This window comes from Pteropus vampyrus, unplaced genomic scaffold (genome assembly GCF_000151845.1).
Source record: "Pteropus vampyrus isolate Shadow unplaced genomic scaffold, Pvam_2.0 Scaffold391, whole genome shotgun sequence".
Lineage (NCBI taxonomy): Eukaryota > Metazoa > Chordata > Mammalia > Chiroptera > Pteropodidae > Pteropus > Pteropus vampyrus.
The window spans coordinates 129,297-147,310 of record NW_011889172.1 but is presented as its reverse complement, the minus strand read 5'-3'; the positions used below and the strand labels follow the sequence as shown (position 1 = coordinate 147,310).

At 37.7% G+C, this 18,014-nt stretch overlaps 1 protein-coding gene across 3 annotated transcripts; it reads left to right on the top strand.

Annotated features, from left to right (window-relative positions):
- The first annotated feature begins 2,006 nt into the window (after positions 1–2,006).
- Positions 2,007–15,301, top strand: LOC105305572 (zinc finger protein 699). 3 transcript variants are annotated; one of them, XM_011380228.2, is made up of 6 exons: positions 2,007–2,451; positions 5,363–5,415; positions 6,445–6,571; positions 9,420–9,518; positions 9,920–10,103; positions 10,457–15,301. In XM_011380228.2, the coding sequence occupies exons 2-6, from the start codon at positions 5,368–5,370 to the stop codon at positions 11,910–11,912; spliced, it is 1,914 nt and encodes a 637-aa protein (XP_011378530.1). In that variant the 5' UTR covers positions 2,007–2,451; positions 5,363–5,367; the 3' UTR covers positions 11,913–15,301. The 3 variants fall into 3 exon arrangements, with proteins under 3 accessions (XP_011378530.1, XP_011378529.1, XP_023379130.1); XM_011380227.2 differs by having other exon boundaries at positions 10,454–15,301; XM_023523362.1 differs by lacking the exons at positions 2,007–2,451; positions 5,363–5,415 and adding an exon at positions 7,493–7,604 and having other exon boundaries at positions 6,449–6,571; positions 10,454–15,301.
- The last annotated feature ends 2,713 nt before the right edge of the window (positions 15,302–18,014 follow it).

Sequence of the window (18,014 nt, the reverse complement as noted above, 5' to 3'; positions counted from 1 at the left end):
TCAAGTCCTAATAGAAAAAGAAAACAGGTTATTATAATTTGGGAGAATTCTTGATAGTAGCCTAGAGTTGGTCAAAGGCTAACTCTGCAGTGACCTTCCATGGTAGAGTTTCAGGGGTATCATTAGTTATGTCGTAGAAGAGGCAGATAATTAAGTCGGCAATGCAGTTTATAATAGTCTTAGGAATCCTCTAAGTTGTCTTTTGGTAAAAGAAAAGGAAATTTTGAATGCTGTAATTCTCTGGTGTGAGGGACTTGCTTTCTAGGGTTATGTCATGGACTGGATAGTGAACCTACAGGGTCTGATCAAACTGTAATTTACCTCAGAAACATATATAGCCAAAGTTGTCCAGAGATAGAGATTCCTCTTGAGAAGAAGATAGTGCAGGTGAACATAAAAGCAAGTCATCTACATTTAGAATTAAGGTAGAAGAAGAGGGAGGTTATAAGTCTAGGAGTTTATGGGAAAGAAGGATGACGGCCCTTTAGTGAAGACTTGTGGCATCATGGTGCAGGTTTATTGTCTAGCCACAAGAAAGTAAAAAGGTATTGGGAATCCAGATGTAAAGAACACTAGAGAAGGCTGAACAGAGACCTACTACTGTGATGTGTTGATTTTAGAAGTAAAGAAGCCAGAATAGTATATGGGTTGGGGGCCACAAGAACTGTGAGCACACGATACAATTTACAGACCTTAAGTTTTTTACAAAACAATACTCTCATTTTCTTTTAAAAGGTAGGAGAGTTTCAGAAACTGGTACAAGGAATGAGTAAGTTCTTGGCTATGAAATCTGTAACAATAGGTCTAGTGCCTCTAGTGCTTTGAGTTTTGATACAGGCACAATTTGCCTCTAGTGTTTTCAAAAATTGATGTTTGATGGTCATTTTCTAATAGAGTTATTTCCCTTTGTTGATTCCAGGGTCATTTGTAATGTAAATAATAAATCTTTTTATACTCTGTGTGTGTGTGTGTGTGTGTGTATGTGTGTGTGATCAACAGTCTCGACATCCAAACAAAATTTGGGATGGGAGGGTCCATTCAGTGTCTGCAGGGTGTTTTTACTGCTTTAACTACTGTCCACCACTGTTTTTTCTTTGACAAGGTGGCACTTGGACAGGGTTGCATGAGAGCAGTCCCTCACAGCATTAGGCCATCCAGAGGCTGATGGCACAGGGGTCACCAATCAGAAGGGAAGGAGGACAAGGGAATCTGGGAGGGGATTTACATGTCTAGGTGAAGCTGCTCAGCAGCCCAGGGAGGGGGAATCCCTGGGTCAGAGAGCTCTGAAGAGTCGTAGCAACATAGAACCACGAGGCTCTATTAATCAATCTTCAACAGATGCTGGCTGAGGTTTCACAGAGTACGCAAAGCAGGCCTAAATGGCTTAAATTATGCGATTGGGGGGTATTTAAAAAATAATTGGATGTGTAAAAATTTGAGTTTGGTGCCAGCAGGCTTTTGAGCCTTCCTCTGCATGAGCAGTTATCAATAAAACAATGAAAGGGATACTAAAGGCCTAATGAAAGGACCAAATGATTAGAAGAGAGATCTCATAGATTGGTATAGGCTTAAGTTTTGCGTCTTATGTATAGCAACATGGAGAAGGGTGGGTATAAACGCATTCGATGAGCATCCTGTTTTCTGGCTCTTAGGGCCTGGACAGGAGGCCCTAACCCTAAACTAACCCTGACCCTAGCCTTCATCAACCTTATCTCCCTGGACCCGGCCCCACGTTAAGCCCCGCTCTCTGAATCTTCAATTAAGTCCCAGTCCCACAGGACTAGTCTACCAAGGTCCACCACTGACCTGGTCCCGCCCCGCTCCGTGCTACCCCAACATCTGCGCTAATCCGGCCCCCGGATCCTCCCGGGAGAAAAAAAACTAGCACTACCCCTCCACTCGTGGCTGGAAGCGGACACTGCCCCGCCCCGCCCCGTCCCACAGCTACACGTAATCCCTATTTCCCAGCTCTCGAGGCCCCGCCCCTTACGCTGTGCGCAGCGGATAAACCGGAAGCAGAGGTTCGCTTTTGTGCGTGCGCGAGCCCTCGGCCTTGTCTGCTCGCGCCCTGGGTCGTGTTTCTGGTCCGGTTCGTCCTCATCGTACCCGCCTTCAACCTGGCCCGCTTTAGGTCACGTGCGGGGGGCGGAGAGGTCGGCCTTGGGGTCGGCGATCAACGGGCAGCCGCCGCCGGGACCCCGCGCGCGAGGCCTCCCATCCCCGCGGGTGGCTGCGGCTCGTTCCAAATTCACGGAATCCGGAACGCTGGGCTGGGTCCAGCAGCCGGAGTGAGAGCAGACTAGAGTTGGAGAACCACCCTCGTATTTAATCGGCCTCCAAAAAACATCCTTTGCTCTCTTTCCAAAAACGAAAAGCATCCCTGCCATTCAGGTCACGGGGAAGAGAGCCTCACCTTGTTTCTACGCTCATCTGTGGATTTCAGCGTATTTGGTGAGCACGGGGTGACATTTGCCTCAATTACTACCCCACTTCTCCCCTCCTGATGCAAGAGATATTATTTAACCTGAATTTTACCCTGCCTGAGGGGCAAAATCCGTTTGCTACGTTATAGTCAGGTGCATAAAAGTAAACTGGTTATTTAATGTGTTCGTAACTCTCCTCGCCGAATGCAGCTATAATTTTTAATTATTTTTCTGTGGATACCTTGAATTTCACACCTAAAGTGTGATCATCTGCCAGTTTCAGCGTCTTCTTTTTCTATTCCTTGTTCTTTGTATTTCTTTCTATTTCCTTAGTGCAGTTATTAGGATCTCTAGTTCAATGTAGAGTAGCATAGAATTTGCATCCTTGCTTGTTCCTGATCTCAGAGGGAATTTACCATTTCACCAATAAATAGGATGTTTACTATAGATGTTTGTAGATTTTCTTCTACTAAACCTGTTCCCTTCTGGTCGTAGTGGGTTGTATTATTAGCACCAGTGGACAATAATATAGATGTCACTATTTTGTATCTGAGGGGATGAGTCATATGATCTATTAATGTGAATTATGTTAATTGATGATTTCATTTTCAACCATCTTTTATTCCTAGGATGAAATGAACTTGGTTTGTGATTATTATCCTTATAATTCATTTCTCGACTGTACTGTTATTATTTTGCCCTAAAATGTATGAACGAGATCTTTTTCTTTTTTTCCTTTTTTTGAGTTGAATTTTTCTGGTCTTGGAAATAGGAAGTTTTCCTGTCTCTACAATGTAATTTTGACTCCCTTACTTATTTGGTGAGCCTGCAGGTAAAATAATTTGTTTCCTTTGTGTATGTTTTAAGCTGCTGATTTTTTTTTCAATGACTAGATATAATCAAGTATTGTATTTATTTTAGATCATTGCTGGAAAGTAGTATTTTGAAATTCATTCAATACCTGCACATTTGTGTATCTATTCTCTTTATTGTCATAGTCTCCCTGCAACAGCTGTAATTGTGACTCATCTTAACTTTTTGTCTGTGCTCTGTTCCTAAAATTGCTAAGGATTTGTTGACTTCATTAATTTTCAAAGGACACTGCTAGCTTTTCTGATCCAGTTTATTAGTTTTTTAAGGTATCATTAATTGTGCCTTGTTTTCACTTTCTTTCTAATCCTTTATGCTGTTCTTTTTCCAACCTTATAAGTCAGCATTAGCCCACTGATACAGATTTTTTTTTCTTTTCTGGGAATTGATGATATCGATAAGTACATATATCTATCTATATCTATCTATCTATCTATCTATCTATCTATCTATCTATATAGATATATATATATCACCAGTTGTGGATTTCCGCTGCTGTCTGAAACAGTTATTTTAATTTTCTGCTCATGAGTAGTCCTCACTTGCTAAAGATAAATGTGTGTGCATCTCCTTATCCCTATAATATGCTACATTTTTATGTAGCATATACCATCTGATAATATTTTGTTAATTCTGTCCTCCTTCAAAAGATTATAAAGTTCATGTGCTTCAGGATTTTTCTGTTTCATTCAGTGCTGTATCCCCTGTGACTGCAAGTAGTAGGATCAGGGGAGATAGTATATAAATGAATATGAAGTTAAGGAGCAGGAGGTAGGAGCCGTAAGGGAATCATGGTTGCTAAAGACATAGGGTTTAGTCAAGAGAAGGAGCTCAAAGATAAAACATTTGAATAGACTGCGTCCTTAGTCTATTCTGCGTAGTGTGCCCAAGAGGATTCTAGGCCAGACCTGGTAATTTTAGGGAATAAAGGCCTCACTAACAACTAGGTTGTAAGGTGTGTGTTCGGAAATATATTCATTGGGCATCTAGGCTTTGAAGATAACTAGACCTGTGTACATATAGTTGGGTGACATCAAGTGCATGGCTAATTGTCTTTTCTAAGATTTCTCAACTATAAGGTAACTAGTTATAATAATATCTGATTTTCAGAGTTTCTATGAAACAAATAATTTCTTTGCAAAGGTATGGACATCTTTGCAAAATCATTCTTACATCATGGTTGCTCAGATGGAACATTTTATTGATATAGTAAAGAATACCACAGTTTTTATAGTAAAGAATATCACACTTTTTTATTGGTTTTAAAATACATCTGGATCCACTGCAGTGGAAGAAATGCATTTTCGTTATTTGAAATTTGTGCAGCAGCACTATAGATATTGGTATCACAGGTGACACACATTGCTAACTTCAAGTATTCTTGTTCTGCTGCTTCTGCATAGGCAAATTTTAGCATGAGAATCGCGGAGTGGCAGTCTTTTCTGCCTTCTGTGTGTGGAATTCAGTCAGTTGATGTTCTTTCTCAAAAACCAGGTTTCAGGGACCCTGCAGCCCTGGAAGGAGGGTCCAGTGATTAGGGGCTGAGCACTAATGGCTTGTAGTCTGGCAAGGGCTGCAGAAGTGTGAAATACTGGAAATGGAGCCCTGGGAAGTCTGGTACAGAAGTCATTGCTTTCTTGGATTCGAGGCAGCGTGTGTATTCTTAAGGTTGAAGGTGTTGCCTGATAACTCTTTTTATTTTTCATGGTCAAATTGACAGCTAAACTTTTAGATTTCAGTTAACTTCGTTGCAAAATGGGACCCCTAACCTTTTTAAAAAAATGATCAACAAGAACTAGAGCACAGTCTTCTAGCTCTAGAGGAGGCAAGATTGTTCCGTCTTCTTGTAAGATTGGTGTGTGTTTGAGTGTCTTGGGGTATGCATGTTCATGTGTGGGTTGTGTGTGTGTGTGTATGTGTGTGTGTGTTCTGAGGGGAGCGGTTACTTTTAAAGGATGCGTTGCAGCACTAAGGCTCATGAGTGTGGAAATTGTAGGTAGACCTAGATTTTCATGTTTCTTTCTCCTGCCTCAGCTCTAACTTTCAATACTCTGCCTTTCTTCATAAAGGGAACATGGACGAAGGAAAAACAGCGGCTGAGTTACAGAAAAATATGACACAGGTAAGTAAGAGCTAATAATTCTCCAGGGGAGTATTTCCATTCCACCAGATTGTCGATCTAACTGTTTAGAGCAGGGGTCAGTAACCTGTTTCTCTACTGGGCCACATAGTAAGTATGTCAGGCTTTGAAGGCCAGAGTTTCTGTTGTAACCTAGCTCTGCCATTTTAGTGTGAAAGCAGCCATAGACAGTATATACACAAGTTTTATTGTGTTCCAGTAAAACATTACTTACACAAACAGGTGGTAGGCTAGATTTAGCCATGTGCCATAGTTTGCTGATCCTTGGCCTAGAATATAAGAAAATATGGTCAGCTGTGGACCTAGTTTGAAAGTTGTGCTTCTACAGGCTCCCGAGCCTCTCGGGTTTAAGAAAAAAAGAAATCTCCGTGTCCCTCAGTGTGTTTTTATTCATTAAGACCTCATCCACATTTGACCCAGTGTTTCATGGTGTGCTGATTGCTATGACAGGAGAGAAGGAAGCAGGTGAAATTGTTTTTGTAACAAGCAATTGCTGGTGTTAGTGTGGAAATTACAGTAAGTCCTCACTTAACATTGTGGATTCTGTGACCTTGCAAAATGATGGATAATGAAACCAGTTTCACCATAGGCTAATTGATATAAACAGGAGTTAAGTTCCCACGGCATCTCATCAATGTATAACACAGCGAAGTTATTCGAGGACCTGATTTATTTCATTTTGACAGCGTTTCTTTCATTTTTGCTGTATACCCTGGACTGTTCTGGATTATATAAGACTGGAATTGTTCATCATCAAACTGTGGAGAGATTAATTTAGTGTTTTAGAAGTGTTGTTAAGTCTGTGAGACAGGATTGGATCAGTCAGGAAGGAAGTTTAGGGAAAAAGAGATCTGATGGCTGAGTCCCAGGGTCGATGTTAGGAGACCATAAAATCTTCAGAACTTCCTATGAATGAATTCTCAGTTCCCCAGTACTGTCAGCATCATCCATCCTCCTGAACACTTTGGGGGAGTTGGTGTCTTTCTGACCAGAATATGTGGGATGTTTCAGGACTCAGTGCTCTTTGAGGATGTGGCTGTGGACTTTAGCCAGGAGGAATGGGCTTTGCTGGATCTTACTCAGAAGAGCCTCTACAGAGATGTGATGCTGGAGAACTTCCAGAACCTGGCTTCACTAGGTAAGAATGGCAGCATCCCTTCATTTAGTTGTTTAGAAAACAAATTTATCTGACTAACTAACCTTATTCTAGGATTTGGGCTGAGGAATTGGAATACACTGGTAAATAAGATAGACATGGTCACTGACTCCCAAGGAACTTGTAGTCTAGTGGCTTCATCATGAAAATAAACATCTGTGTATTGAACTGACTTTTTCTTGTGGTTGAAAGCCTGAAGGCGTATTAAGCATCAAAAGTGTTGGTATAGACTTCAATTAGGGGCACAGAGAGGTTTGTGGATTAGGACTGTTTGAGAATTTTATTGATGTCCATGTTCTTTACTCAAAGACCACCAGGAACATACCTGTAGTTAAGTAAGTTGAGTTTATTACTCAGTGCTGTGAGGGAGAACACATGACATGGGAGGCGGTGGGGTGTAGGAAAGCACATATTCTAGTTTTGAACTTTGGTTGAGTGATTGGGGGATGGGTCTATGGAAACAAGTTGTATTAGTTTCCTAGGCCTTTTGTAACAAAGTACCACAAACTCAGTGACTAAAAACAATAGAAAAGTATTCTCTCACATTTCTGGAGTTGGATGTTTGAAATCAAGGTGTTAGCAGGGTCATGCTTCTTCTGAAGGCTCTGTGGAAAAAAACCTTCCTATCTCTTCCTGATTTCTGATGGTGGCCAACAATCCTTGGTGTTCTTGGCTTGCAGCTGCATTTCTCTAATCTTTGCCTCTGTTCACACAGATTTCTTCCCCTTGTCTCTAAGTCTCTCCTTTATAAGGACACTAGTCCCACTCTAATCCAGTATAACTTCATCTTAATTTGATTACACCTGCAAAGACCCTATTTCCAAATAAGGCAACATTCTGAGATTCCAGGTGGACATGAAATTTTTTAAAAGTACATTTATTTGTTTGTTTGTTTGTTTTTAGAGCAGTTTTAGGTTTATAACAAAATTGAATGGAAGGTACAGAGGTTTCCCATATACCCTGCTGCCTCCACCAATGCACAGCCTCTTCCGCCTTCAACATCCTCCACCAGAAGGTACATTTGTTACAGTTAATGAACTTACACAGACATGTCATCGTCACCTAGAGTCCATAGTTTACATTAGGCTTCACTCTTGGTGGTGTATAGTCTGTGATTTGGACGAATATATGATATATATCTACTATTATAATATCGTACAGAATAGTTTCACTGCCCTGAAAGTCCTCTTTGTCCTGCTAATTCATCCTGCCTTCCCTTCGAACCCTGGCAACTATTAAACTTTTTACTGTTTCTACAGTTTTCTCTTTTCTAGACTGTCATGTAGTTGGAATCATACAGTATGTAGCCTTTTCAGATTGGCTTCTTTCACTTAGTAATGTGCATTTAAAGTTCTTTCGTGTCTCTTCATGGCTTAATAGCTCATTTATTTTTAGTACTGAATAATATTCCATTATCTGGAAATACCACAGTCTATTTATTCATTCATCCGCAGAAGGACATCTTTACTGCTTCCAAGTTTTGGCAATTATGAATAAAGCTGCTATAAATGTGTGTGCAAGTTTTTTGTGGCACATTTTCAACTTCTTTGGGTAATTTCAAATAGCATGATTATCTGATCATATGGGAAGAGTATGTTTAGTTTTGTAAAAAACCCGCCAGCCTGCCTTCAAAGGTGTCTGTGCCATTTTGCATTCCTACCAGCAGTGAATGAGAGTTCCCATTGCTCCACATCCTCATCAGCATTTGGTGTTGTCAGTGTTCCAGATTTTGGCCATTCTCATGGGTGTGTAGTGGTATCTCATTGTTTTAATTTGCATTTTTCTGATGACATGATGTGGAGCATCTTTTCATATGCTTATTTGCCATCTGTATATCTTCTTTGGTGAGGTGTCTGTTAAGGTCTTTGGCCATTTTTTAATTAGAGTTTTAAGAGTTCTCGTATATTTTGGATTAACAGTTCTTTATTAGATACGTGTTTTGCAAATATTTTCTCCTAGTCTGTGGCTTGTCTTTTTATTCTCTTGACAGTGTCTTTTGCAGAGCAAAAGTTTTAATCTTAATGAAGTCCAGGTTATCAGTTCTTTCTTTTGTAGATTATGCCTTTGGTGTCGCATCTAGCAAGTCATTGCCAAACCTTAGGTCATCTCGATTTTTCTCCTATTTTAAGAGTTTTATAATTTTGCATTTTAAATTTAAGTCTATAATCAGTTTTTGTGAAGAGTAAAAGGTCATTTTTTTGGATGTCAATATCTAGTTCCAGTCTTTGTAAAAAGACTATTTTTTCTCCATTGTATTGCCTTTTCTCCTTTGTCAAAGGTTAGTTGACTTTTATATGGGTCTGTTTCTGGACTCTGTATTCTGTTCCACTGATCTGTTCAGACATGAATCTTTGAAAGACACTGTTCAACCCAATTGGATTGAACCTGGGTGCAGAAAGTGGGGGAAATTCTATTTTTGGGTATTTTGTGCATACACAGTGACTTTTTGTTTGCCTCCCCTTAGACTAAATTATGAAGTGGCCTTGTCTTGTTTCATTTTACTGTGGTCTCAGGGTAACCTTGTGTAAGATTGATATCTTGTGAGATTATTTTTGTTCAAAAGGAGAACAAAATGTTCAGGGTGTATCAGACCAGCTTCAAACAATATTGAGAATTACATATAAATGTCAGATCAGCTCTAAACATCTGAGGCTATGTCACAGCTCCCCATCCCCCTTAAAATTTTTTTTGACAAACATTTTGTTGCAATTAAATTCACATCTGCTCATCCTCAGCATATCAGAAGATCAAAGTTTTGGCCTTGTCTCATGGAAGAGTTTATGGTTCCTCATTGTTCTCTTTCATGTGATATGCCTTTCTGCATTAACAGGGTATCCACTACACACACCCTGTCTGATCCTCCAGTGGAAACAAGAGGAGGAGCTGGAGATAGCAAAGAGAGGACCTATCGAGCAGGAGCACCAGGAAGGCAAGAATTCTTGGGAGAAACTGTCCTGGTTGCGGGATATTACATTCGGAAAAATCAAATAAAAGCAAAACAAAACTTTGTTTTGTCTGAAAGGCTGATTTTCCACGATACCATTAATTACTATTTGACTTTTTATCAGTCCACTGACACTTTCCTTGTTTTGGGGACAGACCTTGCATATTTCCTCTTTGTAGGTTAGTGTTTGTCCATGCACATTTTATCCAATTCCTTTTTGTTTTGTTCTTCTAATAATACCCTATTCATGTTACCATCAATCTCATTCTTCATGGAATTATTTCTTAGTTCTTTACCATTTTGATCTTGTGCTTATTACTGAAGTCCTGAAATAGCCACACTGCCAAAAGTCCTTTGCTTATAGATGCCTTTACCTTTTGTTTCAGGTTTTGAGACTCGATTTAAAGCTAATGAATCAGTCACTTCGCAAGATAGCCATGGAGAAAAAAAATCCAGTGAACAGGGAATAGTAAGATTCAGAAGGAATGATTCCTGGTCGTCTATCTTATACAAAAACTGGGAATACCGTGGTGTTGATTATAAGAACAAAAACCATGAGAGACATTTGAGGTGAGTGCCATTAGCATAAAAGAAAATAGTGCCTCAAGAGAGAATCTTAAAATGTCATGAAATTTAAAAACATATATATACAACTTGGTCAGAAATTGCGATTTCATAAAGAATTTTCACAAGATTTCCCCCCACCCCACAAATGAGACTGAACTCTTCAATGTTTGACACATAATTCAGTTGTAAATAATTATCAAAAAAATCCCATAAGTCAAAACTTACTGATAATATTGGCTGTTGTAGAGTCCCCTGTGAGAACTTTCAGCTTACAACTTGACAGAGCAAAAAAATATAACTGAAAATGGTAAAAATTTATTTATTACTAATAATGTGCTTTTTATTTTTAAAAGAAGTCATGTGATGGAGGACATCTATGAATGTAATGAAGCAGATCAGTGTCGACAAATCTTTGGCTTAATTTCAGATCTTAATATACTCAAGAGAACTACTGACGTAAAATCCTATGAATGCCATGCGTGTAAAAAGATCTTCATGGATCATTTATCCCTTAAGAATCACATCAGCTCTCACACTGGAAGCAAACCCTATCAGTGTAAGGAATGTGGGAAAGCTTTTCATTTTCTCGCTTGTTTTAAGAAGCATATGAAAACTCCCACTGAAGAGAAACCCTATGAATGTAAGGAATGTACCAAAGCCTTCGGTTGTTCTTCATTCTTTAGGGCACATATGAAGATTCACACTGGAAAGACAAACTGTGAATGTAAAGAATGTGGAAAAACCTTTAGCTGTTCTTCATCCCTAACAGAACACAAAAGAATTCATAGTGGAGATAAGCCTTATGAATGTAAGGAATGCGGGAAGGCCTTTAGTTGTTCCTCCTCACTGTCCAAACACAAAAGAATTCATAGTGGAGATAAGCCATACGAATGTAAGGAATGTGGGAAGGCCTTTAGTTCTTCCTCTCACCTTATAATACATATAAGAATTCATACTGGAGAGAAGCCTTATGAATGTAAAGAGTGTGGAAAGGCCTTTAGTGAGTCCTCAAAACTCACAGTACATGTCAGAACACATACAGGAGAGAAACCCTATAAATGTAAGGAGTGTGGGAAGGCCTACAATTGTCCCTCTTCCTTAAGTATTCATATGAGAAAACACACTGGAGAGAAACCCTATGAATGTCTAGAATGTGGAAAAGCCTTCTATCTTCTCACTTCCCTTAATACACATGTGAAAAATCAAAGTAGAGAGAAACCCTATGAATGTAAGGAATGTGGAAGAGCCTTTAGTTGTCCCTCCTCCTTTAGAGCACATGTGAGAGATCACAGTGGAAAGATACAATATGAATGTAAGGAATGTGGGAAGGCTTTTAGTCGTTCCTCATCCCTCACTGAACACTTGAGAACTCACAGTGGAGAGAAGCCTTATGAATGTAAGGAATGCGGGAAAGCCTTTATTAGTTCTTCCCACCTTACAGTCCATGTAAGAACTCACACTGGAGAGAAACCTTATGAATGTAAGAAATGTGGAAAAGCCTTTATTTATCCTTCAGCCCTTAGGATCCACATGAGAACGCACACTGGGGAGAAACCCTATGAATGTAAGGAATGTGGGAAAGCCTTTCGTCATTCTTCATACCTTACTGTACATGCCAGAATGCACACTGGAGAGAAACCATTTGAGTGTCTAGAATGTGGGAAAGCCTTCAGTTGTCCCTCATCCTTTCGAAGACATGTAAGGAGCCACACTGGTGAGAAACCATATGAATGTAAGGATTGTGGGAAAGCCTTTGTTTGTCCTGCCTACTTTCGAAGACATGTGAAAACACATATTAGAGAAAATATATAAATGTTGAGAAATTTGGAAATGTCTGCAAGGCTTTTCAAATCTTGTAACGTGAGATCTCACACTGTGGAGACATCCTTTGAATGTAAGAAAGTATGAAATTGTTGCTCATCTTTTTGAAGACTCTTGAGAACTCACAACTGAGAAGCCCTGTGTATGTAAACCATGTGGCAACGCCTTCATGAATATCACTTATAAGTCAAAATTTATAAGCAATTCATACTAGAAGCAGAGATCAGTGCCTCACCCTTAGAATGGAATGTTGGCTCATTGATTTCCAGTTTTTATTTTTTGATAGGAATATTTAAGGTGATAATTTTCCTTTAATACCTTTCACCTCTAATATGTTGTATTCTGAAGTGCTTTTATTTTGGTTCAGATGTAAATGTTATTTCCATCACTAAGTCTTGGACCTATGGGGGCCTTGAAGTGTATTTTTTCATATCCAGGCAGGAAGGGTCCTTTTAAAAATTAGTTTCTGATTAACTCATTGCTCTCTTAAGTGTGCTGTCATGGTATGGACACTTTGGTATTTGTAATTTCTTTTACAATTTTCTTTTGTAATTGGTAATTTCATTTTGATTTAGTTTGGCAGATTCTGGAAATTGCCAGCCAATATCTCCACCCCCCCCCCTTTTTTTATTTTACAAAAAACCTACATTTTTTGATGTTATCAGTTGACTATTGTAAGCTAATAAGTAATTAATAAGATTAATGCAGAAATTAATAAGACACTTGCAAGAAGTGTCTCATCTGATATGTTTTTGTATTTTGTTCTTTGTCCTTGCTCATGGGCGAGAATTGGACCTAGTGTTTTGAGATTAAAGAGGGACTTTGTCACAAGAAAGCTAGAAGTAAAGTTGGTTGGGCTAGCTTGTTGTGTTAATTTGGGCATGGCTGGGACTCCATTTCCCAGAACCACTTCTATATGCAGTTCCAGGTTAGAGTTGTCTAAAATAAAGAGTTTGCATGAAAATTGGAAGGCTGAGGCTAGGATCCATGATTTTTAGTTTAATGAGGCCGTGAGACAGGGAGCCATATGCATAGGTGTCTCGTGGACTCTCGTTTCTTCTCATTTTCCTGATTACTGGCCCCACTAATCAATACTGGCTCCAGATGGAACAGTAAGTGCGTGACTTGTTACCTCAGAAGCAGCAGCTCCACAGACATCTCTGTAAGTTCCTCCATCATGGCCACACACAGCCTCTCAGATCTTCTGGCAGGTTCTAGCATTGTCATTTTGCTGATATTACAGTTCCTCCGGCACATCAACTGATTATATAGAATTAGACCCAGTTTGGAGCAGGATTGTTGTCATCTACACAGTCCAGTTCTATTATGTCACCCTACTCAAGGGGAAAGATACATCTATATAAGTTACTGTAATCTCAAAATAAGAAGAGCTGTGGACAGTGAAAATTAGATATAATTGAGGTAAGCATCAGATAAGGTGTGATCCCATTTATATTTGACACCTTCAAACAGGGAAGATTTTACCACTTTTTTATCTGATAATTTAGAAGTTACTTGGTTTGTGCTTTATCTCTAAAAGTACAGTCCTGCGTTACATAACATTTTAGTCAACAACAGACTGCATGTTTAATGGTAGTCCCATAAGAGTATATTAGAGCTGAAAAATTCCTATTGCTGAAACAGTCTATGATGTTTGCACAATGATGAAGTTTCTCCATATATCCCAGTCGTTAAGTAGCACATCACTGTATATCTATACCACTTTCCCTTAATTACTTTTTATTTTATTAAGGCATACATACATATGCATGAAGTGTGCCACTCTTAAGTGTACAGCTTAAGGTAACTTCACATATGTATACACTCTGATAAACAGAACATTTTCCAGAACTCTAGAAAGTTCATTAATCTGCCTTCTCAATAATTGCTCCACAGAAGCAACCACAATTTGACTTTTATTATAATTTATTATGTTTGCGTGTTCTTGATTTTTATATAAATTAAAATACAGTACATACAGTTATGTGTTTGGCTTCTTTTCTCAACATAATGTCTGTTTGCCTTTTAATTGTTCTTTTGACAGACTTACACTTATTTCTGTTGGGAAATGCTTTGTATGTAGAAATGAGATTAGTGCATCAAAGGGTAGACTTTATGGTAGGTATTCCAGTTTTTAAAAAGGTTGATTCCACCTATAATCCTAAAAGCAATGCATGAAAATTCCAATTGTTCCACATACCTGGCCAGCCCTTTCTAATTTTAGTCATTCAGCAGAAGATATGGTAATATCTTGTTTTTGGTTTTAATTTGCGTTTACCTGATATGATGTCGAATGCTTATTTTTATCTACTTATTGGGTATTTGGATATCTTTTATGAGATTTGAAGCATGTACCCCCTCGTTTTTTTAAATTTGAAGCATTCTGGTTACTTGTCTTTTATTGTATGCATATCTCTATAGTTGCATATATATGTATACATATATATACCATGTATTATAGATTATATGTATGTTATGTACATCATATATACATATATTGCAGATAATTTTTCCTAGCCTCAAGCTTGTCTTTTTACTCTTTTCATATTTGTTAGATATAAAGGGAATTTATTAGTTTAATTACTGCAAAGTCCTTGAGTATAATTAGCCTCAGGCATGGCTGTTTCCTGGGGCTAAAAAGATACTATTTGAATGAATTCAATTTCAATATCTTGGCTATACATATTTCTGCATTAGTTGTTCTTCCTGGCAGGCTGTCTCTCTTCATTGTGGGACTTAGAAGATTCAAGTAGCTTTCTTTCCAGGTTGAATTCTCAGGGAGAAGAGAACGATGGTCTCTTATGACAATTCCAATATGATTATTGAAATTGAATTTGATTGACTTACTTGTTCACTGTTATCCACGGGAATGTAATACTCTAATTTCTTTAGGACTAGCTCCAGTTCTCATCCAGAAACCAGAGTAGAATCTGCACCAAATGAATTATAGAGTCCTGGCAATTGTGATGTATATAGGGAGGGGAGGAGACAGCAGTGGGCAGGTGGGATCTAGAAATAAAGGTAATAATGTCAGCTACCATGCTGTGCTTACTCTGGGTTTTCAATGGGAAGGAACTATGAAGTTTGGGAACTCAGCCAGGGCTAAGTAGTTCTGGACATTTTTCCTGAAAGGGTATCTGTTAACATGTCTCGAAATTGTAAAAGATTGCTTCTCAATCTTTATGTTGTTTTGTAGTATTTTTGGAAATCAGGTAGTGAGAGCCTTCCAACTTTTTAATTCTTTAATATTGTCTTGCCTTTTGTATTCACCGTTTGTTTCTATATTTTAGAATCTTATTTATTTTTACAAATCTAGGATTATGCTTGGAACTGCATTGAATGTATAGAATAACCTGAATAAAATTGACATGTTTACAGTATTGAGTCTTCCAGTTGATGAACATAATATAGTTGTCCATTTACCTAAGTCATCTTTAATTTCTCTTAACAGTGTTTTATAGTTTTAATTATAGAGGTCTTGAATAACTTTATTTAATTTATTTCTAGGTATGTAATATGTTTTGCTTTGTAAATATTTTTATTTATTTTCTTTTTCAAATTTTTTGGGCTACCACATAGAATTACAATTTCTTTTTGTACATTGATCTTTTATCCAGTGACATTTTCTTTTCATTCAATTATTCAAATATTTATGGATTATTTTGGATTTTCTGTGTATGCAGTCATGTCAATACCAATAAAAGAAAGTCCTACTTGAATTCTAAACTTAATCTTTTATTTTTCTTGCCCCATTACTTTACAGTCTTGAATAGAAATGATGAAAAAATCTTTGCCTTGTTTCTGACCTTCTATTTATCTATTTCACCATTAAGTATAATAATACTATAAGTATTTCATAGTTAATGGCATCTTTGAGGCAAGCACTAGATATCTTTTCAACCATCCACATCATTTGGGCTCCCTATATTATGGAAGGAGTGTTAAAAGGAAAGGAGAGAATCCGGTCAATAAAGTGAGAAACCAAGATTGCTGTATCTTTGAAAACATAAGGCACATTGTTATTATACAGATATTGATAGTTTGATTTGACCAAAACAGCTAAGGTTTATTGAGTGATTATTCTTGTCAGGCACTATCTGAAGCACTTTATATATAATGCATTTTCTTTTCACAAAAGACTTTGAGATAGATGCTGTCATTATCCACATTTTATAGATGGGGAGAAAGAAGCAGAGGAACAGCTTGCCCAAGGTCACACAGCTTGTAGGTAGTTAAATCTGCCTGGCTTCAGAGTTCATACTTTTAACCACCACATGTTATTATTCAAGAGAGTAACTCGTGGAAATAATATCTATTGCACAGCAACAAATGCTAAAATTCTTTAGCTCCAATATCTAACTCCAAGTACACTTCTGGATAGTAATTTGTAATAGTTAACATTTGTTAAACATTTACCATATGCCACACACTCACAAATCCTCTTTCTATTATATACTTTCCTTTTTACAAAACTTTAAAATAATTCCAAATTTTAATTTTACAAATTGATTGCTTCAAGATGAACATCTTCCTGCAGTAAGCCTCTCATTTTGTTCTATCTTGTTTTCCCTTGTTTTGAGTTTTTAGTGTGGCAAAAAAAAAAACCCCCAAAACCAAAAAACAAAACAAAACACACAAAACACACAAGAAAAAAAATGCAAAATTTACCCCAAAATGTCCACGTGTACAGTACAATAATGTTGCACATTGTTGTGCAACAAGTCCCCAGAACCCACCTACTTCATGCTTTGTGACTGAAACTATATAAACCCAACGACTCTTCACCTTCCCTCAACCTCTGGTAACCATCATTCTACTTTCTATTTCTGAGTTTTATTAGATACTTCGTATAAGTGAAATCTTGCAGTACTTTTGTGACATTTACTTAGCATAATGTTCTCAAATTTCATGTTGTAGTATATGAGAGCATTCCCTTTTTTAAGGCTGAAGAATATTGCATAAAAAGACTACATTTTTAAATTTATTTTTCAATTACAGTTGTCATTTAATATTTTATATTAGTTTCAGGGGTACAACATACTGGTTAGGCATTATATAATTTACAGAGTGATCCCCCAATTAGTCTAGTACACACCTGACATCACACATAGTTATTACAATAGTACTATATTCCCTATGCTGTACTTTACACCCCGTGACTATTTTGTAACTTCTAAATCCCTTCACCTTTTTCACCCAGCCCTCCAACACCCTCTCTTCTGGCAGTTTGTTTTCTCTACCTCTGAGATTGTTACTGTTTTGTTTGTTCATGATTTGTTCTTTAAATTCTACATATAATTGAAATTGTATGGTATTTGTCTTTGACTCATTTCGGTTAGCATAATACTCTCTAGGTCCATCCATCACAAATGGCAAGATTTCATTTTTTTTTTTTATGGCAGAATAATATTCCATTGTATATATGTACCACATCTTTGTTCAGTCATTTATTGATGGGCACTTAGGTTCCTTATCTTGGCTATTGTAAATAATGCTGCAGTGAACGTAGGGGTGCATATGTCTTTTTGAATTAGTGTTTTAGACTTCTTTTGACAGATACCCAGAAAGGGAATTGCTGGGTCATAAGGTAGATCTATTTTTAATTTTCTGAGGAACCTTCATCCTCAGATGAAGGTTTTCCATAGTGGCTGCACCAATTTAATTTGCAATCCCACCAACAATACACGAGGGTTCTCCACATCCTCGCCATCCTCGCTAACACGTGTTGCTTTTTGATTTATTGATGACAACCATTCTGACAGGTGTGAGGTAATACTTCACTGCGGTTTTAATTCACATTTTTCAGATAGTGACATTGAGCATCTTTTCATGTCTATTGGCCATCACTATGTCCTCAGCCCATTTAAAAAATTAGATTGTTTTTTGGGGTGCTAAGTTGTATGAGTTCTTTATAAATTTTGAGTATTAATCTCTTATCAGATATATTTTTGGTGAATATCTTCTCCCATTTAGCAGATTGTCTTTTTGTACTGGTAATGATTTCCTTTGCCGTGCAAAACTTTTTTAGTTTGATGTAGCCCCATTAAAAAAATTTCCCTTTTGTTTCAGAAACAATACTCCTAAGAGCAATGT

Bases quoted from the DNA above. Each gene is read 5' to 3' on its own strand.
- LOC105305572 (XM_011380227.2), top strand. From the start codon at position 5,368: ATGGACGAAGGAAAAACAGCGGCTGAGTTACAGAAAAATATGACACAG. The intron at 6,572-9,419 runs GTAAGAATGGCA...CTGCATTAACAG, and splicing joins CCAGAACCTGGCTTCACTAG to GGTATCCACTACACACACCC. The intron at 9,519-9,919 runs GCAAGAATTCTT...CTTTTGTTTCAG, and splicing joins CGAGCAGGAGCACCAGGAAG to GTTTTGAGACTCGATTTAAA.